Genomic DNA, 22,098 nt, shown 5'->3' with positions numbered 1-22,098 from the left:
GGCAGCCCACAACAAAAATTACTTCATTCTGTCTACACTGTTTTCTATGCCAAAGTTTTGCCTGCTTTCTATGCCAAAGAAGCACATTGCTCACAGGTTTCCCAACATTATGTACTTTTACTGTGACTGGACGACCTAAAGAGAAAGCAAACAAACTCCAGAGAAGTGTTCCAGTCAGTGACCAAGCAAGTCTAGAATGAAATTCAGTCCACTTGTTCTGCACCTAAAGAGATATGCAAACACACCAAGTTGCATATGAGTATATACTATTTTATTATATATGATTGTTGCTCCCTGCTCCTCAAATGTGCAAAAAACTAGCCTAGCAATTCCAAACCACATGCAATTGCCCCACTTCAAGATCATAAAACCTAGCTGTACTAAAATTTATCAAATGGCTGCTGAAAGTTATGCTTATACCATCTGGATTAAAAAGAAAAATTAATCTGACAAGAACATAATGAAAAACAGGATTTGGCAAATGTTTCTCTCTAATTAGTGGCATGTTATCTATGAAAGGAAGGTTTAATGTTATAGCATGCATACAGAATGCCAAATTACAAAGGAACGTAGGGTGCTGCCTTGTAACAAGTCAGACCATTGGTCTATCTAGCTTTCCAGTGTTCCAGGACAGGGACATTCCCAGCCCTACCAGGAAATGCCAAGGACTGTACCAAAGACCTTCTGTGTGTGAAGCAGGTGCTCTACCACTGAGCTACAGCTCTTCTCTCTAAACTACCCACATTAAGCTAAACAACAGTGCATATATAGCCACAGTGGACTTAAATTTTGAAGCACAGGGAATTACAAGATAGTGCCTAATCTGTCATCGATCTCACGGGGTATCTAACATGAGGCAGGAGAGCCCGTTTTTGCTTCTAAAAAGGTAAAGGTACCCCTGCCCGTACAGGCCAGTCTTGCCAGACTCTAGGGTTGTGCGCTCATCTCACTCTATAGGCCGGGAGCCAGCGCTGTCCGCAGACACTTCCGGGTCACGTGGCCAGCGTGACAAGCTGCATCTGGCGAGCCAGCGAAGCACACGGAACGCCGTTTACCTTCCCGCTGGTAAGCGGTCCCTATTTATCTACTTGCACCCGGGGGTGCTTTCGAACTGCTAGGTTGGCAGCTCTCTCCAATTAATTTAGTGCTGAAGTCTTACACCCCACCTTTTTTGTTGATTGTCGGTGTCAGAGCTGGCTCTTGGTCCCAGCTCACAAAGGACCAACGCTAGCCGGTAGTAAAGTATCAAAGTCTTTATTGAAGAATAGTTTCCATCTCCAAACCTCAGCGCCCCAGCTCTACGTCTAGAGTCTAGACCGGCGAAGCTCCGTCTGAATCTCCGCCCCCTGTACACCAGTTTAAGACTCTAATCTTACTCCACCTCTCCCTTCTCTCCTTTCTCCTCTGGGTCCTGCTGCCCCCCGGGGTCTCCTCCCTCCTGGACTCCTCTGACGCAGACGTTGACCCTCCTGACTCCTCCCGCTCTTTCCGGCGGGCTTTAGGACTTGGCTCCCTACCCGGGCTGCCAACTGTGCCGCCTTCCTGTACATTTGAACTTGGCGCGCGCGCGCGTTTAACCTTCCTCTTAACCGTTTCCTCGCTCCCTGACGGAGGCGTGGTCAATCCTGCCTCATGTTCTCCCGCTGGTAGCGCGCCGCCTGATCCTGATGCCTGGGACTCCTCCCCCCTACTTCCCTCTGGTGTGGACGCTGGTCCAGATTTCCAGCTGCTGCTCTCTGAGTCCCCTCTGGCCCCTTCTCCCTGAAGTGCCCCCCTGGGTACTCCCCTTGCCCTGACCATGGGAGCCCCTTTTTGTGAATCCTCTGATTCACTGGACAGACTCAGAGACCTCGGATCGCTGTCATCGCTGACATTTCCTTCGGACTCCTCCCCCTCGCTCTCCATTTCCTCCCTCTCCTGTGCCTCTGCTCCTGAACCCCTGACAGTCGGTGTTTCGAATCAACAGAATAGCATCTTCTATTCTCTCCCTGCCTCCCAAGCTTTTCCTTCCTTAATGTAGCTCCCTCATGCATCTTGAGGAACTATCCTACAGGATACAGAACCTCCCCCCATGCATCTTGATGGTCTGTCTGACACCCAACCCTACAAAGAATACCCCCTACTGCATTTTATCTTTTGAATAATCTGCAAGTTCATTGCCAGAGGACTAAAACAAATCTCAAAGGATAAAGGGTGGGGACAAATGACTAATTCTACAGATTCAGACTCATTTGAGAAGCCATTGCTCCACATCTCCCTTTACTTTAATGAGAGAAAGGCTAGATATATGCCCCAATGCAGAAGGCTGGATATAGTTGTAATTTCCTGCCCTGAAGGGTCTTTCACAGCACCCCAAATGAATTCTATCAATTCAGTTTCTTCTATCAAAAGCAGAGAAGTGAAACTGATAATGGCTGCTCAACTGGAACTTGGGGTGGTGGTTGCAGCCCGGTGCGGCTGCGGCCCACTCCTGGGGCCATCCACACTGTGGCGCCACCATTGGAGGACACCAGAGCCTCCCCCTGTGCCTTCACGGCTTGGAAGGACTTGCCCGTGAGAATGGGTCAATCAGAGGACGGCTGGGGGGGCAGGCTTGCAAATACTGGCAGCATCCAGAACCTCCCAGCTCAATTCAGCTTCTGCTATCAAAAGTAGAGAAGTGAAATGGTCAAAGCTTTTTCACAACACTCTGAAAAGGGGGAGCACATAGCCATCAAATGGAAAAAACAAACCCACACCTAAAACGAAATTAGCTTGATAGAATGGGAAGAGGCAGATTTACTATTTTATGAATCCTACAGCAGCAGAGCAACAAATTAAAATGGTGCTGGGAATCAGTAACATCAAGTATCTTTAGATATACAAAGCATCTAGATTCTACACAAAAAAGGGGCGCTACAGGTGGCGCTATTAAAAACACAGTGGTTTGGGAGGTTAGGATAATGCAGCATCTCTGCAAATGACATGAAATGTCTGAACCGGACACATTTATGGAAGATAAATCCATCAGTGGTTATTATCCATGCTAATTAAGTGGACCGTCCAAGTAAGAGGCAGCAGACCTTTGAAAACCAGTTGCTGGAGAGTTGATGCCCAGCTTGTGAGCTTCCTGGAATTGCCTGGGAAATAGGATGCTTGGCTGGAAGGAGCTTTGGTCTGAAGGAGCCAGCAGGGCTCTTCCCATGTGAAATGATTAATAAAATGTACCTTTACTGCATAAAACTGCAACTGAGTGGGAATTCTTTAAAGAACTATATGTGACCCTGGGATCCTGCTATCTCTCTTTTCATTGGATCTGCCACAAGCAAGTTAACATACTGCTGGGCATATACTGCTCTGACCTAGCTTCAAAATAAGCCTAACACACTAACTGGGGACATTTACACAAGAAAGGTCTAAAATAGTTGCAACCATTTTGGTAGCCATTCTCAAACCTAGACTTGGCTATCCCCATCGCTACACACGAAAAGTGTAGTCTGCACAATTTGAGGTCCCTTGCCATTCATTTTCAGGCATCATAACTAACCCAGAGATCATGTACAACAACAGGACAGATGGCGGGCTGATTCAGTAACGCAAATACACTTTTGCTCTTTCATAGTTTGTAAAAAGAATGATAACTGTGGCATTCCTTCCTGCATCCAATGCCATCCATGTCAGTAGTAAACTTCCTTTAAGCACCGTGATAAAACAAGGACATTTTTGCCACCAGTGGCTGCAGAGAGCAGATTGCATCCCTACACAAGAGACAGGAACCCCAATTAACATCTACATGAAGGATTCCCTTTAGACTTTTCATTGTAGACCCACATGTTTTACATTACTACAACATCCTATAGGAAGGTCAGAGTGGTGATAGATTTGCTTTTCCTTTAGATTCTTCTTAGTAATTATTGTATAATTAAAAAATCTATCAAGTCATGGGCTAGGAATTTGAACAGGTTAAGAGCGCAACATGAAAGTTGCAAGCCCCAAATTTTACTCCCATCTGTCGCTGATTTGTCATGTGACCTTGGGCAAGTCACAGTACCTCTGTGCCAGTTGCCTGGTCTGGAAAATGGAGATAAAAATAATTACCTATCTCAAGAGGGTGATGTAAGACTTAATTAATTCCTATTTATAAAATACTTTGAAACAAGCCATAGGAATCTACAGCATTATAATTGAATATTCAGGCCATTCCCCATTTTTTCATTAAGTTTCTGTCATAAGAGTGGATCAAAGTCAATACATATCAATCATCATTCCAAATCAAAAATACTCAGCATTTTTTTACTCTCAATAGAGTCATTGTCCATTTAACATTCTGTTATATGGATACTGCACCGAGTAAGCTTTTTCCTTAATTCACATTTTGCATCCCCCTATTTTTTCCTTTACCTCAATGCTGCTTATCAGTTCTAGATACTGAAGGTCTCGTACTCTGGTAAATGCCTATTGAAACAAAGAAACAAAAATGCATCAGCAATGTCCTAATATTGTGTAGGCAAACAGTCAACAGGTATAACATATTCCACATATACTTAGTTATGGTTACTTACTATGCATACTAGACAAAAATTGATTACTGTGTACCACAAGTGGCAGTGAATTAGATTACTATTTATACTTTCTGCATGAGCTAAATATGGAGATTTAAACAGAATATCCGATATGAACATAATGCATGCTGTGCAAAGCGTTGAGTTACACAGAATCAGGTTGAGACAAGCGTATTTTAAAAATGCAGCTCTGTAATAAACTTAGCCTCATGTGTATAGATACGATATTAATTCAAGTGAAGGGGGAAATGTATTTGTGCAGTGTATAGCCTTTATTAAGAACGGGACCCCATGTGTCATGTACTCTTGGGACAAAACAACACACAAATCTGGCAGCAAAAAGAAGATGGAACTGCCTTAGTCATTATCACTGAGGATAAATTATAACCAATCTATAATAAGCAGGTATCATTAAAAAAAATATGAATGTACAGCAATACTAAGACTGCATTGGCCAGAAACTGGAAAACAACAGGTCATACTTTACAACAGGTCAGACCACTAATCTACTTTGTATTCAAAAGACGGAACTATTGTAGGATCTCTTGAATGCACTAATTAAGTATGGGCACAGTCATGGAAAGATAATTGGTCTAACACTTGATCCCAAGTGCATTAACTGGAAGCCAGTACCACTGAAATCAATGGGAATTTCTTGTGTGTACTGACCACAATTCAGTGGAGCCCAAGAATAAACTCATCGTCAGAGTTTTCCTTCCAGTTTTTGTTGCAGGAGGGCAGAGAGCCAAACACCTATCCAGCCACTGCTATGGAACCGGGGGTGGGGAGGCAAAAATGAATAAATTAATACATTGCTGGGAATCCTAACAACACAGGCAGTTCCCGTTCACTGATCCTTTAGCTCACAGCTAAAGTTTAGGGATCAAGGTACAAGGCCACGATCCTTAGCCCAATTAACACTTGCCACTGAAGTCGACTGGCATCTTCCCTTGCTGTTTCTCTCCAGCTGAAGATAAATTTCAGCAAGCTTTTATTGTATGTAGCTGCTTCCATGTTCAGGTTTGAACTGCTGCCCTTTGGTTACTTATCTTATATTACTGTCTTTAAAAAACTGTAATTTCTAAATATTGTAAGAAGCCATGAGTGGCGCTTTTACACCATAAAGGTGAGATATTGCAAAATTCTTTGAGGGTTTTTTTTACAATCAAGTGATGTACAAACTTTATGAACACACACACACTTTAAAACAAGCAAGCTTTTGACAATGTTCATCACCAAGGATTCTTGAATGAACTTAGCCATTATGAGAAGTCTTATGGGTCAGTAACTGGTTAAAGAACAGGAAGCAGAGGATGTGGGATGGGCAGCTCTCACAATGGAGAGACGTAAGAAGCAGGTTCCCCCAAGGTTAAAGTATTGGGATCAGTGGGCTCAGTGCTAGGGGTGAGCAATGAGGTGGCCAAGTCTGCTGTCAAAAAAACCTATTCAGGATTGCAAAGACAAAATGGTGTTCTAAGAGCTCCAAAACAGATCTTTGACAAAGGCAAGAAGCAAACTAGAGAATCATGGGAGTAGCCTACTTCTAAAGGGTTTGCTCCTGCCTTAACCAGAAGGTGCAGTCTAAACCTATGCTACCAGCCTTGCTAGCTAAAGGGAAATCTGCGTGATCCAGCTAACTTTAGACTAACTTCTAGCCTTTCCTTTCTTGGAAAGGTGTCTATGGATGTAGTATTAAAGCGACTCTGGGCATTATAAATGATATATCATTCCTTGACCTATTTCAATCTGATTTCAAATAGAGAATTAGGACAGTCAGTTTTTTGTAATTCTGGTGGAGAATCTGCTTCTGGAATACAGTGGTACCTCGGGTTAAGTACTTAATTCGTTCCGGAGGTCCGTTCTTAACCTGAAACTGTTCTTAACCTGAAGCACCACTTTAGCTAATGGGGCCTCCTGCTGCTGCGGCGCCGCTGGAGCACGATTTCTGTTCTTATCCTGAAGCAAAGTTCTTAACATGAAGCACTATTTCTGGGTTAGCGGATTCTGTAACCTGAAGTGTATGTAACCCGAAGTACCACTGTAATTAATAATGATAGTATCACTTTATTTAATATTATGGCAAGTTCTTCCTGAGTGAATGGAGCCACAGAGAATAATTGTAGGGGAAGCCTGTTTAACAGCTTGGACACAAAGTTCTACAGAGGTTAGTACTGTCTCCTATGTTGTTTAACACTCATAAGAAGCTAATGGAGGACACCACCTGATGCTTTAGAACATGCATGCCCTGCATTTCACTAATAAACATCTAGGAGTAGCTATCTTCAACTTAGATCAGTGCCCACAGTCAAACGGATGAGGCTCAACAACAGATGTTGAACGCAGACAAGATGATATTAATGCTTGTAATATGGATGTTCCTGGGGGTATGATCTACTTGTGATTCGTGGAACACTGGTGGCGCTGCTGAATCAGGTGTGCAATTTGTGCAAGCACCTGCATCCAAACACAGTACATGGGGAAATGTAGTAGCTATGGCTAGGAGGTTCCTTTGTCAGCTAATCTGAGACACCTCCTGCATCCCTTCCTAAGAAACTGGAATCTAGCCACTGTCAGCCATGCCATTACAATAATGAGGTTTGACCAGGGTTAAGCATGCTGCCTGGGGCTCCCTTTAAAAAAGTTTTTAAGGAAAATGTATTTCAGTTGTTATCTTTCATCTTTATTATCTTTAATCTGTATGGGCTGCCTTGTGCACTGATATGATACAGCATATAAATTAAGAGGAGAAAAGTTCAAAAAAAAAATCTCAAACCCTGTAGCATTTAATAATCTAATCTGTGACATTTAAGAATATAATCTCAACATACTAAATAATTCACAGCTATTTACATTTCTATAATCTGCTCGAATAAATGCAGCGATAGCTCCTCATTTATAGAGATATTTAATCTAAAACAAATATATTGTGCTTACACAAGGATAGTTGTGTCTCTCTTTTTATGTATTCTGGAAGCTGCTTTTCTTCGTGCTAATCTGTTCTAATACTTAGTGGACACTTTACTTAACATCTTCAAGATGGTAAAAACAACCTCCCTTTAAACTACTAGATCTAATACCCTTTCTTTGGCCAAGTAATAGGATAAAAATGCTTTAAGAAATAAGAAAGCATATACTGAGTTTTAGTCAGTGGTGGCTTTCTAGGAAACACTCCTGCTTGCACAAGGGAAGGCTCTTGTTTTTCATCAATTGTCACTACTGCCCCCACCCCCCATTGAAAAAGCTGCTCTTGAGGGTCAGGGGAATCCTCTGGAACAGTACAGGATACGGTAAGGAGAGTTGCTGTAGGTGATGGTGGTATCAGTGAAAAACAGATGCCTCACCTCTAGGAACAGAAGCATCTTTGCACAAAGCCGCTATGGGACAAAATCTACTATTAATGAAAATTGTATCTAAACTCTGCATATCAAAGCTCTGTGAAAATGATAATTAAGAAAGAAGGACACATATTTGAACAACTTGGTATTTAAGCAATACCTAGTCTTAATTTCAAAACGATCCCCTTTATTTAATAGAAGGTTGTCGAAGCAGAAAGACAAATGATGAATAAAGGGCATGGTCTGAAGGGACACACTACAGCAACCATGTTGGAAGTGAAGTAGATCTGGTCAGTGCCAGAATGGGAGATCATCTAGAAACTTCATATACGCAACCTTGAATTCCATGACGGGACAAAGGTGGGGAATATATTTGATCAGCAAGTACATTTTCCCACACTACGTCAGAAATAACTTGAAAACAGGTTAAGTACAAATGTTAGGAAGCACACTGTTACCTAGTCCTAATGGCAAGGGACTTTACATTAGAAGGAAAAGAGAAAGAAAATGTGCTATCACTTATTAGGTTTGTTTACAATGTCCAAGGCCAAGCCCATGCAACTCCTCACCGCCAGGATGAGAAGACACATGTGCTCCAGATGTTAAGAGAATGCATACTGTCTGGAACATGTGAAGTTTGTATACCCCCCCCTCCCATAGACACACACAGGAGGGCATTTAAAAAGAGATGTTCAAAGCTTTTCTGAATGAGAGAGAAATAGAATAAATGTCCATATTCAAAGCTAAAGCAGTTCACAATGGAGAGAAGAAGACTGGCAAAGAAATTTGTAACTTTTTTTTTTAAGCAGGCTTATTACGTTACAGCAAAATAAATCTTTACTGCCACATAGTGGTCAACACAGCCAAGGATGGGTGAATATGGGTGATTTTTTTCTACCTACAGTGAAAAGTGCTCTTCTAATTAAATTTACAATTAAATCATCACCTATCACTGGAATTCAGTTGGAATTTATAAATTCCTCATGCCTTTAAAAGCCCGAGTAGCAAAATGTATGTGCTAACTCCTAGTCCACTAGATTTTCTGTATTCTGAACAGAAATAGAAGGGAACAAATTACGTGTTTTCACCATGAATATTTTTTTTAAAGCACTCAGCTCACAGTTCCTAGTGATACAGCTGGGTATGTATGTACAATTAGTCTACTCTAACTGCATGCCAATACAAACTGCAGAAGGTTCAGATATGTAGCTGAAACACTTTACCTTTTTAGCAGTTTCAAATTCGAGTCCTTCTAAAGCCTCCATAGCCAGCTCTTTCCAATCTGTGTCAGTTACTCCTAAACAAGCAATCTTATAGGCTTCTTTGAACATTTTTCTTTCCAAGTATTGATACATGGGTGCTGACTGCAAATTGAAAAACCAAAGTAAAGCATTAAGATATTAGTGTGATTTCCTGCACTTGATAAACTTCCTATCATATCACAGCGGCTATAACTGTAGGGCAAACCAAATTTTCTGCATTTCCCACTAAGATGCTATAAAGAAAATTTCAGACATGACAGAATACAATAAAATAATGTAGCCCCAATAATGTAGCCCTAGTATCCCAATTTGGAAATCTGGATGTCTATCATTTGCTGGATCAGGAACTGAAAGACATGCATCCAATTCAAATGTCCTCTGGACTACAAACCAAATAACGAAAGCCACCCATCTAAATGGCACCACTTTCCATAGGTTTCATGTTTGAATGTGCATCTCCATCCACATTATGACAGAATTAATAACATATAAGTACTATTTTAAGTGTGATTAGTTGGATCAGTGTTCTTTCTCTAAGAGCAGTATTCACTAAAGAAAGCTCTTCAACAGATGTTTACCAAGAATTCTGTACAAAACATTTCATGTGTAGGAAATTCCAAAACACATCCCCTGGCTAACTTGTTCTGTTGCCAAACTGCTCTTGCAGATAGCATTCTGTTTTCTCTCTGTCAAAGCAACAGAATGCAATTACTGTACTCTATCACCATTTACGGCAGCCTTTTAAATGTTTGAAAATTATTCCCGCTCCATGATCCCCTTTAAAATCCCTTTCCTTGAGGCTACATTTGCACCCATCTATAATTTAAAAGATGTTTTCAAGCAATTTCATTCTCCTTCTGCTAAAACAAATCCATTCTTTAGCTGCTGGTGGGAAATCCATGTTACAAAGCAAGTGCTAACGTTCTCTGTGCTAATAAATAAATTAAAATGCAGTCAACATTTTCTCCTGCCTCTTGTATTCTATGCTATTTCATCTCTGATAACTTTTCCGTCTTCTCCAGCACGATAATTTAATTGTGAAATGCAAAACCCAACATGATCCCATGTACACATCTACTTCTGTAATCATCTAGTTGAAAGAGTCCTACATGGGTCTAAACATTGCCAAACAACTGAATTTTCCCCATCCATTTCTGGTTGACAAGACTTCTTACTATTACAGCCCAAACGGTAAAGGGTCTGGTAGCACCTTAAATGCCAGCAAATATACTACACCATTTGCATTAGTGAATTAGGTTTACATCATCAGATACATGAAGTTCTACCCCATATTATATCTATATCTATATCTATATCTATATCTATATCTATATCTATATCTATATCTATATCTATATCATCTATATCTAGATAGATAGATAGATATGGAGTGGGGGACCCTTTTCAGCTCAAAGGTTGCATTGCCTCAGAGGGAACCTCCTAGGGGCCACATTCCAGGGGTTGATGGTGCCAGAGACAAAGATGGGTGGACCATCAGTTGAGTACAGCAGGCTACATTTCAGCCATGCAAAAGTCATCCATCTAGTTATGCAGGAGACATTATTGCAACTCAAGGATTCATTCAAGCCAGGCACAGAGGAGGACCAGTGAGGGGGGTGGCCTGGAGAGTGTCCTAAGAACCTTGGATAGTCACATTTGGTCCTGAGGCCTGTGTTCCCCATCCCGGGCATACATGTATACTCTCTCACACACACCGGCTGAATTAGGATTCTGAGAAGTGAGGTAAGAAGAAATGCAGAAAAGGATCTAATTAGCAGGGCTAATTCACACTCACAGTTCTTGATGACACAGACTTCTTACCATTACTAAGCCAACTAGCACATTAAGGGAGCAATGCTATGAACAAGGAACTAAGGGAAAGCAAGCCAGCGTAAATTAAGCCAATGTAAAGTTATACGTATCCAAACTCAGCTAAGCAACACAGCTGCGGCTGATCTGCCTATGTCTGGCAGAGGAAAAACAAGTCTTTAAAATAATGTTCCATGGCCATGTCTTGTGATTGAGCTAAGTGGCCTTAGGATTCAGCTTAGGTTCCCTCTCCCTGGTCTCACACCCACCAGGGCTCCAGAATGCCCCTATGCCCCTTTTGCAGGAATTAAACCAGACTTGGTTCTGCCAAGCATGCGATACCTGTGTATATTCTGCTGAGCTAGGTTTGGAAACTTAACCCTGGAGCTCTGCTGCATCCTAAACTACTCATTCCAGTGGATCTTGTCATAGGATTGCCCCTTAAAGTGCTAAAAATCTTTTGTCTCAGTTCAATCCACAAGTGACATTACTAGACCTCTTAGCAGACTGTAATTCAGTACTTTTACTTTGCAGTGTCTGTTTTAAGTTCCTTTTCTTCAAGATGGCCACTTCAAGGGCATATACATTGTCCCAGAATGCTGAAATGTTCCCCCACTGGCTTCTGAATATTGCCGTTTCTGATGTCAGATTCGTGTTGATTATTCTTTTGTGTTCAATTTTTCCCTTTGCGTAGAAACTTGCCTAAATGGCATTTGCAACAATGCTGGCAAAGGTCCAGTTTATGATCAGTCATGAACCTTACATCCTCCTCTCCATGTCTACCATCTTTTGTATTTGTTCTCTACACACAATTACGTGTAAATAGAATTTTTGCTGCACTTTATAGTACACTCAGTCAAGATAATTTTCATTTCTAATCCTATCCTCCTATCCTACACTCCAAAATATAGATTGACAGAAAGCGAAGAAGTAATTGTGACAACTTTGTTGTCTGCTCTTATTCAAGTCATTATTTAAAAGGGTGACCACCAGCTCCAAGCCAAAGCTCTATAAAACCCCCTCAGTTTCTCTTCCTTTAAATGTAAGCCAAGTGGAAAACAAGTGCATTCCAAAATCCTTTAATTTTAGGAGTGGCATTTACTAGATCTTTGATCATGTAAATGCAAAACAGCTAAATTTAAACCCCAGTTCTGCATTCTTTCTGCTAATGTTAGTCAGTTGTGAATGGACACAAAGTACAAAATCAAACACAAATTCCACCACCATACTTTAAAAAATTTTAAACAATACAAAGAAAGACATTTCCAAAGTAGTCCCTAAAAACTTAACAGTCTGGTTTGTGTCTCGCCTTAATAAGTTGAGATGTGCATGTACCTCAGGCCTGCACACTTTGTTCTCATGTTACCCCTTTTCCTTCTTACCATGCCACAATTAACTAAGGACTTTTTCAGTTAATTATTTCCCTTTTTGTTCAGATCAAGAAACTATGCTTGCCAGGATACAAACAAGCAAGGATCTTAACCCAACATCAAACCATGAGTTAAGACCATGACTTGTTTAAATTCTGGTAACCATAGTTTCCCTGCTGGGGGTAATGGATAACTATGATAAGCTGAAGACTTTGAGTTAATTGCAGTGCACCAAGGAGGACAAAAGGCATGGCACAAGGATGAAGTATATACTCACAAGGCTTAAGCATAGGTTTACTTATTAAATTGTAATAAATACATCTGAACTTGGCCATTAAGTGAACTATTCCTGTAATCCAACACTGTGCAAGCAACCTTCCATTTGCGCAACCAGATTTGCCTTTCCTTTCTTCCCAATACCTGCAGTCCCCACAAACTTCTGGAGCAGACTTTGGGGGTGCACAGAGGGTTGCAATGGGGAGAAATGGAAATCCTATTGCGGAGGTCTGTTCTGCTGGTAGACTGACACCACCAGCTTTTACTTATTATATTAAATACTTCAGTGGCTCTATTGCTAGTACTTTCCATCATGTCCAAACAATTGTTTTGTTGAAAACATTGTTTTCTTAGGGACAAATCACATTTGTTGTTGCTCTAAAATGTTTTGAACAACACAACTGGTACGTGCACAAGTCACAAGCAAGAATGTGTAGGAGAATAACTGGCATTTGGCTGGAACTTCACCAAAGCGAAAGAAAAAAACAGAGAGAGCAAAGTTACCTATAACTATAGTAATAGGAGAAACAGTAGCATTAAAGTGAAAGCATGCCATGGAATAATATGCAATTGCAGTTGGTAATGCCAAATTTTACTAGGAGTTTTCTTGTCTACCTGACTTTATTCTATATTGTTGTGTTAAATGATTAACACAATAAACTTTCACCTACCTCTCACAGGACAGTGAAAACTATCCCTTTCTCCTCTAAGCACAAAACTACAGACATTATTCATGAAAGGAAGGCCAAAAAGCTGGTGGGGAAATATTTTTAAACTCTATTGGATGGAAAGTAGACATGTTTCAGGAGCACTTAAGATAATGCTGACATCGATAACAAAAAGAATTAATGAACAAGATTAAAGATTACCTGGGGAACTTCAACAGCAGTCATGGAAAAAACATGGAGACAGAAAATTTTGGAACCATTGTATCCCACAACGAAGCCCTGAAGTTTCTGCTGATGGACAGGAAAGTTACTAGCTTTGATGTTGAGATATCCACCACCAGAGAAACAGAGCATGTCCTCACACTGTGTGTTCCAAGCCACGCTGTTAGCATTGGGTTCCTAGAGGATGATCAAACAAGATGCAATACAAAAAAATGAATGGTCTTCATTTATGGTACATGATCATGCTTGAAGAAGGCTTGGCAGGTCAACTTGGACTTCCTAGAGGGCCACTATTGATCTGCCGGCCAGAGGTCCCCCACCCTCTTTTTAGTAGATAACAACTCCTAATAGCTATCCAAGCAGTCTCACTAAGGCTCCTTTCTCATCCTTTTGGGAAACTTTTCTCTAAGATACAAGGTGACAAAGGAGCAGCATGGTAGAGCTATTTCTCTGATTTAGCTCTTTGCAATCATGTGACTAGGGCTAGACAAAGGGAGGGAAGGGATGGAGTTTCCAAATGTTTACCTGAAAGAGCAACTCTTTGGTGTTAATATCATACACTAGACAGGTGTCATTTTCATCAACCACTGCCAGCTTGTTTCGAGATGCACTCATATCCAAGCAGCGCACAGCTGTGGATTGTTTCAGCAAGACAATTGCAAAAGGATTGTCTACAAATATCTTTAGAATCTGGATGTGATTAAATTCAGAGGGTTAATAAAATACGTCTTAAAAGCAATACTATTTTTATTTGTCAGTCTCATGCACTGGAGAATACAACTCAGGAGAATAATTAGTCTAACCAATTTAAAGCAGACTGTTCGCATTTGCCCAAATTACTTCCTTGATTATAAATAATAAAAATAAAAACATGAGGCAAGATGATGGCTAGGTTTACGGTCACAAGAATCAGAAGTAAAAATTAACTCCACACTTTGATTCTTCTTCCCCCCAAAATATTTAATATTTAATATAAAAGCAAAAACAGCTTCCTAGGTAGGGGGTGGCATTAATTTCCCAACAGGTGGGTCACTGTTGCAAAGTGGCAGGAAGGTTGATGTGGTGGAAACATACCTTGGAGCCAATCTGGCACAGTGCAACTGCATCCTGTCAATATCCCTGCCACTTTGCCTCTTCCCCTCTCCCCACTGGTAAGCAACAGCAACCAGCTTACCAGGAAGCTAGTGTAGTAACTTCATCCAAAACAGTAAGCTGCAAGTAGTCTTTGTTGCTCTCTACAGCACTTTACTGAAGTACATACTTTTCCCTAACTTATTGCAAACCAGTTACTTGCAACTCATTTTCCATTAAAGGAAAGAAATGGCAAAGGAAGGTTTTGAGTAACTTCCGCTTTCTGTGAACATGTAATTCTTGGCAACCATCAAATACAGAACGTGCAAAAAACAAAAAAAAAGTCACTTAAAGAGCAGCCAAAGACACTAAGAAGCAAATATGCAATTTCAGCCTATTGACTGGGCCCTTTAGCATCTAAATCATCTCCTTAATGAGTAAAAATTTCACAAAATCCTATGAACTTAATCACAAAAGGTCACCTGGCCATTCTTTAGCCCCACTAAAAGTCCTTCTCGGCCTGGAGGTCCACCAATTACTTTTATGTACCGAATGAGAGACTCCATCAGCCACTCCCTTTCTTTAACACCACTGAATGAGAGGCACTGGAGCCTTTTCTCCTAAAAAAGGGAAGAACATGTTACATTCTCATTAAAGTAATTCTCATATCTCTCAGCCTAACAGTGCTGTACACATGCCAGGCCTTTTTCATGCTAGGCAGTCAAGGTACAGATATCAGTCTGATTTTCAACTCATCAACCGCTTACATTGCAACAGGTGAGGAAAGTTTTACACAGGGGCGTAGTGAGGGGGGCCTTAGTCCCAGGCGCATGAATTTGAGGGGGCGCAAACCAAGCACACACCCCTGGGATCCCCATCCCACCCTGCCTGCCTCCAGGGGTCTCTGAGCCCCAGAGCCTGGCCTCACCACCGTGTCCCCCTTGTTGAATGGCTGGCTGGCCAGCGTTGGGGGAATTTGCCTGCCAAGGGCCACATCAGCCAGCTGGGCTCCTCACTGGGTGGGTGATCAAGTGACACGGCGTGGCCCCGCTTGGCTCTGATGGCAAGAGATGGCTGGTGCGGAGGGCTCCATGAACCTCTGCATCCTGGACACCGGCAAACCACGCAACAACACTGGTTTTACAGTATCTACAATTCTTCAAGGATCATTCATTAGAAATGTTTACAACCACACATTATAATCAAATTATTCAAGACTGTAGCAAAGCAGGACAGAAGCCTCCGGAGAGACAAAAATAACTGCCAGACAGCATTTAAAGGACAGCCACAGATTATTTTACTACTAGAATGTTGCATTGAGTGTCTGCAGCAAACCATTTTAGTCTCTCTAAGAACAACTATGTCAAAAGCAAGGACAGATGATTTACTGGGAACATTTTATTAACATTCTGATAGCAACCAAATAAAAGGGATAATATTGCTATACTTAAAGAAGGGAGGGAATCTAACCCCCACTAAAATATTGATGTTTCTTCTAAATACCACATTTTGGGCAAGCCATGTATGTATAACATCTGGAGCGGGACAGGTGGAAAAAAATATACACACCTCATCTTGCAGCCATCTCTGAAATAAACTAGCTCATTATGGATGACTTCTGCCCAAGAAACTCTTATTAGAAAAAAATATTTCAATATGTGTATAGTTCATTTTAAAGTATATATTTATTAATTACCTGGCATAAAATAATGTGCTCAGAACACACAACCAGTAAGTTGCATTCAAACTTTTTTGCTATCTTTTCCTTCACACGATAATGCATGTCAGAAGAATCATCAGAATATAGTTCATAAATCTGGATTTTCTCTGGCAACTGGATTGCTAATCTGTTTTTGTATATCGCAATTTTCTTGACAAGCTCTCTGTTTTTAATGCGAACTGGAACAAAAGAAAAGAAAATAGTAAACTGTTTTGCAGGGTTAAGTTAAAGTACCTTAAATCCTATTACAGCATCTATTTAGATTCATACAACACAAGACAGATACCTGGTGCCAATTATTAGAAGCCACTTATTACTAGTACTCATTCTTTTTATAGTTTAAAAAGATGTCACTAACATGACACTTGTAGGCACCACTGTGCCCACTAGTATTCTGATAGTGCCCATGAAAGGTTTCAATAACTATCTCCTCAAAAATCCACCATCAATGAGAAACTGCTTCCTTTTCCTGCTCTGTTTCTGCGTGCAATGAATCAGCCTGCTTGAATGCACATCCTTAGAAATGTCCACATTTCATAATAGATGCTAGGATTGGACATCCACCCTCTCATCAGTTCCAAACAAAGGAGAGGTGCAAAGAGCTTTTCTTTGTGAACAAGTGCCGTTGTGGCTAATATAAGTGTCTTTTCCACAAGGTTGCAATGAATAGGCTGGTTTGGGGGCAGGAATATGCCCACACACAGGGCCGGATTTAGGTTTGATGAGGCCCTAAGCTACTGAAGGTAATGGGGCCCTTTATATGTCTAGCTATCCTTTGTCAACAACAAATTGTCGAAGTTTTTTGTGTTGAATATATGGTAATTTATGGACCTAATAGGTATCTAAAGTCATTTGCACATAACAAAATATGTATTTTATCAAAGCAATCATTGAACTGAAATACAATTAAGAAGAAGTATATTAATAGTTAAATACAATTAAGAAGAAGTATATTAATAATGAAATAATTATTAAGCTCTAACTTAAAATCTTGGAAATGTACCTCCAGGTTTTTTTCCTTTAATTTTTTTGGGGGGCCCCAAGACAGTGGAGCCCTAAGCTATAGTTTGTTTAGCTTATACATAAATCTGGCACTGCCCACACCCATTTGTGGTCCTGACTCCTCATCTGCTTTCCATTTTTGTGGCTGGTGCCCACAGCCCTTCCTCAAAATTCCAAATGTGCCCACTGACCCCAAAAGGATAGTGACATCCGAGTAAAAGTCTTGTTAAATTTCATGTTCTCTAAAAAAAATTAGATTTGCAATAACACTTTTATCCTGCACCTTCCAGCCCTATGCCTCAGGGAAGCTCACAATTCAAGATTTAAAGCAATAAAACCAATCATCATCAGCAAACTTCAAAAATAGCAGCTGCAACAACAAATCTTGGACAGCTGCCAAAAGATACCCACTGAGAGGGTACGCTAGGTCTCCTGGACGCAAAAAAATTATTTACAAGATGATTTCTAGATTGTTGTTCAGCCCTAACAAGGGCTCACAAAAATGTTTAGCGCTGGACAATTTGAAACATTATGCACATAATTTAACAGAACTAAAAGAAAGGATTAAAAGAGAATAGAAAACTTCATTAAAAGCCAGAGTGAATATCACAGGAATAGCACCAGTCTAATTTCTTTTGGGAAGTAATATTGAAGCTGAGAAGCTACCACAAAGGCCACTTTTGGTGCCAAATCAAAAAGCAGGGCCTCCATTGATTGTTGTAACCTTCATATTCATGGCATAAAACGGCAGGTCAATATTTTCATTTAAATACACTTTGTACTGTCAACCTAGCAGTTCGAAAGCACGTCAAAGTGCAAATAAATAGGTACTGCTCCAGCGGGAAGGTAAACGGTGTTTTCGTGCGCTGCTCTGGTTCGCCTGAAGCGGTTTAGTCACACTGGCCACATAACCCGGAAGCTGAGCTGGCTCACTCAGCCAATAAAGCGAGATGAGCGCCGCAACCCCAGAGTCGCCTGCGACTGGACCTAAGGGTCAGTGGTCCATTTACCTTTACTGTCATATATGCAGCCAGCAGTTAAGCTGTATATATCCACCCAAGTTGAGAGACATGCCCCTCAAAAGCTACCTTTTTGCTCTGTGATGAGGTGCTGGACAATAACATCAGTCATACTGTCCCTGTAAGCATAGCGGTCCTTATAAAGGCCATGGACTGTGCTGAAAATCAGCTGATAAAATGAAATTGTTCCATCCTCGCATCCTACTGCCTGAAGAGAAAGCAAAAGATCACCAGAAGTCAAAAACCATATGATTATGTATCCGAACCATAAAACAGACTGAAAAGGTGGCAACCTTCTTAGATTACTTGACCTTTTTTAAAGATCATTGTACCAAGTAAGAGGCAGATTTTGCCTTTCAAATAGACAAATATCAGCACGTAAGGGAAAAATGAAACGGAAAAAGGCTGGAGAGATTGGAGGCATTATTCATCTGTTATATGCCCCAATGTGCATGTTAGCTTTGAAGTAGTATTATTAAAGTTAAGGCAAAATGCCACAGAGCTCAGTGAATTTTGCTAGCACAGACCTGTTCTTAATCATTACATGTTATCTGACTGCTAACTACACTTGCGGGAGACCTTAATCCACATGCCATCCATTCGCCACCACTGGAGAATGCAACAAATATGTCTGCCAAAAAACAGGCGTCATACGGCAACACCAGCTGTGAACAGCTGTGTTGTCCTGTTGACTGTATTCTCAGATTTGCCTCTCTTTGTAACGCATGAAATGGTCCCTAGGACATATGTTGTTCCAAGAACTGTAAAAAGCCACCTTCATGCCATTTGTTTTGAAGTACAGTGATACCTTGGAAGCCGAACGGAATCCGTTCCGGAAGTCCGTTCGACTTCCAAAACGTTTGACTTCCAAGCAGGGGCGTATGAAGTGGGGGGCAGAGGGGGCAGGCCACTCGGGGGAAGAGGCCACTCCCAGCTGTAGAGTGGCCGAGGGTGCACGCAGTCAGTATGGGCACCGCTCACGCACCGTCCGTATGGTGCTGCCTCTCGCACTGCGACCGTACAGGCTGCTACTCTCACGCACCGTCCGTACTGGCTGCGTCTCACACGACGACCATACGGGCTGCCACGCATGAACACTCCGTACGGGATGCCACACATGCAGTTCCACATGTGAAAGGCTTTTACAAATTCACTCTTACCACGTAATTGGAATCTGGCTTCGCTTTACACGTCCACACCCACGTGTTCTGTTCCCCTATGGTGCCAAGGCGCACACCATCCTTTGTGTAGAGGGAGACTTGTTTGTCGGAGCCTCCAATTAAAATGTATTCTCCTTTTGAAAAATAGCTAACACAGCAGGGGTCAAAGTTCAGGACTCTGTCTTTTCCAATCTAGAACAATATGAAAGAAGACATCAGATATATATTTTTTTGAGATCATAGGTAATGCAGTAATTAAATACACGTTCCTATTAAATCTGTCACATATCACTGTTTGATCTCACAGGCTTTCCTTTTCCTTCCTTAATTAATGCTTTTAGGTTATGATCGGTCTTTAGCTCTGGTAGCAGGTGGCAAGTCTACCTCATACACCAGTTTTGTTCTTCAAACCAGTCAATGGAGGCTGAACAGGATATTCTTGTTCAGCAGTCCTTGGCTCTGAAGCACATGGTGATATTGACAAGTGACACCACTCAGCACAACTGTGGAGCTACTCTAATGCTTACCTGAGAAACAGTACAGCTTGAACTGGCTAATGATCAAGGAGACAATGCTTTTATCTCCTTAGCATCTTGCCAATCCGAGCCATGAGCTGCTAATGATTTATATAGAAAAATATAAATGCTTTACTGTACAAAGGGCCAGCAAGCAGGCCTATAATTTTAAAGTCACACCTTACTGGATAAGTGGAACTTTCAACTCAGTTCTTTCCCAGGAAGAAAATAAAAAGTGTACTTTCCAAGGCATTGTATTAATATAACACTTACTTGCTTGCCGCTGAGCTGATAAAACGAAAGCCTTTGTCCCCAATCTGCCACAGCTAAGATGTCATTGTGTTCATCTCTACCATGCACAAAAGGAGAAGCCAATTATGATACGTTGTAAACAGTTCTGATGAACTACAAAGCAACAGATAGCCCCTAGTGTTCTCTACTATGGCTGTCAGGTGTATAAAAAGAGTTTTCTAATCCCCTTCCACCCATCTGCCTCCAATGATGCAAAGGCAAGGAGGACTGTGTTGTGTGGATGTGTGTAGTTTCTGAGAGAGATCACGAGGAGGGGTTGTTCAAACCCTTCCTGGTTGTCTCCTCGTCCCTCAGCTTAGCTGATACTGCTGAGCAGCAATGAAGACAGGTACATGGCCATGCCTATTTTGGCTGTGCTCACAAGTGGCATGCAGCACCTGGAAGGTTGGTTGGGAGGGGCTGTGACACCTCAGTCTGAAAAGGAGTCTCCACCCCACCTTACCTAAAACTGTCCCTTGACCCTCGTTCTTATATATGTAGAGCTCCCTTTCACTTGCACACTCCAAATGCAACTCCAAAACCTAAATATACCTCTTATCCCACCATCTACAGAAGGTTGCCATGTTTTCCTTCAAAATGATCCTTGGAAAACTGCTGTTCAAACCTTTCTATTAAAATAAATTTAAATTCCGTCTATTAAAATAAATGCTATTTGGCCATAAGCCGTAGGAGTCAATCTATTCAAGAGGAAAAAATGCCAGTTTCTGATTAGCAGGAAAAAAACACGGGGGGCAGCACTGTCGACCTGTATTAACTGTCCTTTTCAACAATTACCTTGAACTCCAGGAATCTCTTCAGACATCTGTGTGGCCTACAGATCCCTAGAGTCAAGGTGTGCTGCACAAACATGGAAATTTCCCCAAACCTGAGTTCAAGAAAACATTCAACTTTGCCAGAACTTATGCTGAGAAATGTTGGATACTATCCTTAAGAGTCAAGAATGGAGAAATTTGTTGGAAGGGGAAAGTATGGACAAACACTGTGAGGTCGATTTAAGGGACCCTCAGACGGTCACAAAATAGCCTGATGAGCTGCTATCATCCAGTTTCCAGTGGGGGCCCTTCCCTATCATCCAACAGTCTTCACAGGAGCCTCTATCTGCCCTGATAGCGATTCCACTTGGCTTGAGTGGAGTGGAGAAAAAAGAAATAGGCTGGTGAGTCACTATAATCCAGCTCCCAGTAATGGTCCCTCCTTTCTCTATCACCACAAATTGCCCTGACGGGGAGCAGAGAGAAGCAATTACAGCTTTGTCTAAGTGGCTGTTTTTTCCATGTTATTATAACTTATTTTAAAAATAAACACCCAATGCTTATTGTTGTAGCAATCTGATGTAAACTGCTTTGTGAAGTCCACCTGAATAGCAGAATATAAATGCCACAAGTATATAAATACTGTTCTGTTTATATACTGTGAAGCAACAATTATAAATTGATAATGAGACAGAAACAAGCTAAGATTTAAATATATGTCTACTTTCATACTATAGTTTTATTTCTCTGATTTTGCACTCACGAGCTGGCATTCCTAGGGCTCTCATCTTCCTCATGTTCTTCTTCCTCTGCCTCACTACCCTGACTACTGCATGTGATGGACTTCAGAACTGGTATATCCTCTAAACAGGCGTGACCTGCCTCCTCCTCCTCTTCGCTCTCTCTAGAACTCCAGAGATTCTCCCATCGACTGCAAATATCAATGGTTCATTCACATGACCTACTGCTACAAAACTCAAATTTAAAAACAGATTAGCCCAAGATCAACTCTCCTGATGTTAAAACACTTTGCCCAGGTAGTTTTTGAAACTTTTCTTCCCCAG

The 22,098-nt window shown here is 41.3% G+C and overlaps 1 protein-coding gene across 4 annotated transcripts in view; it reads right to left on the bottom strand.

The window, feature by feature from the left end:
* IFT122 (intraflagellar transport 122) overlaps nucleotides 1-22,098 on the bottom strand; it is a 59,687-nt gene that overhangs the window by 26,596 nt on the left and 10,993 nt on the right. For 2 of the 4 annotated variants that reach the window (XR_014508477.1, XM_083429038.1), the window contains exons 8-17: nucleotides 21,798-21,965; nucleotides 20,244-20,319; nucleotides 19,456-19,647; nucleotides 18,365-18,503; nucleotides 16,251-16,453; nucleotides 15,037-15,174; nucleotides 14,009-14,173; nucleotides 13,463-13,660; nucleotides 9,100-9,240; nucleotides 4,381-4,434 (exon numbers count right to left, since the gene is read on the bottom strand). Coding sequence is in view for 2 of the 4 variants with exons in the window: in XM_083429038.1 (XP_083285164.1) it covers nucleotides 4,381-4,434; nucleotides 9,100-9,240; nucleotides 13,463-13,660; nucleotides 14,009-14,173; nucleotides 15,037-15,174; nucleotides 16,251-16,453; nucleotides 18,365-18,503; nucleotides 19,456-19,647; nucleotides 20,244-20,319; nucleotides 21,798-21,965 (1,474 nt within the window). In the remaining 2 variants the exon portion in view is untranslated. The remainder of the gene's footprint in view (nucleotides 1-4,380; nucleotides 4,435-9,099; nucleotides 9,241-13,462; nucleotides 13,661-14,008; nucleotides 14,174-15,036; nucleotides 15,175-16,250; nucleotides 16,454-18,364; nucleotides 18,504-19,455; nucleotides 19,648-20,243; nucleotides 20,320-21,797; nucleotides 21,966-22,098) is intronic. The other 2 variants (XR_014508478.1, XM_083429039.1) reach the window with 1 other exon arrangement.

This window comes from Podarcis tiliguerta (genome assembly GCF_965153285.1).
Source record: "Podarcis tiliguerta genome assembly, chromosome: 2".
NCBI classification, from domain to species: domain Eukaryota; kingdom Metazoa; phylum Chordata; class Lepidosauria; order Squamata; family Lacertidae; genus Podarcis; species Podarcis tiliguerta.
The sequence above is the reverse complement of the archived record's forward strand: the minus strand, read 5'-3'. Positions and strand labels throughout refer to the sequence as shown.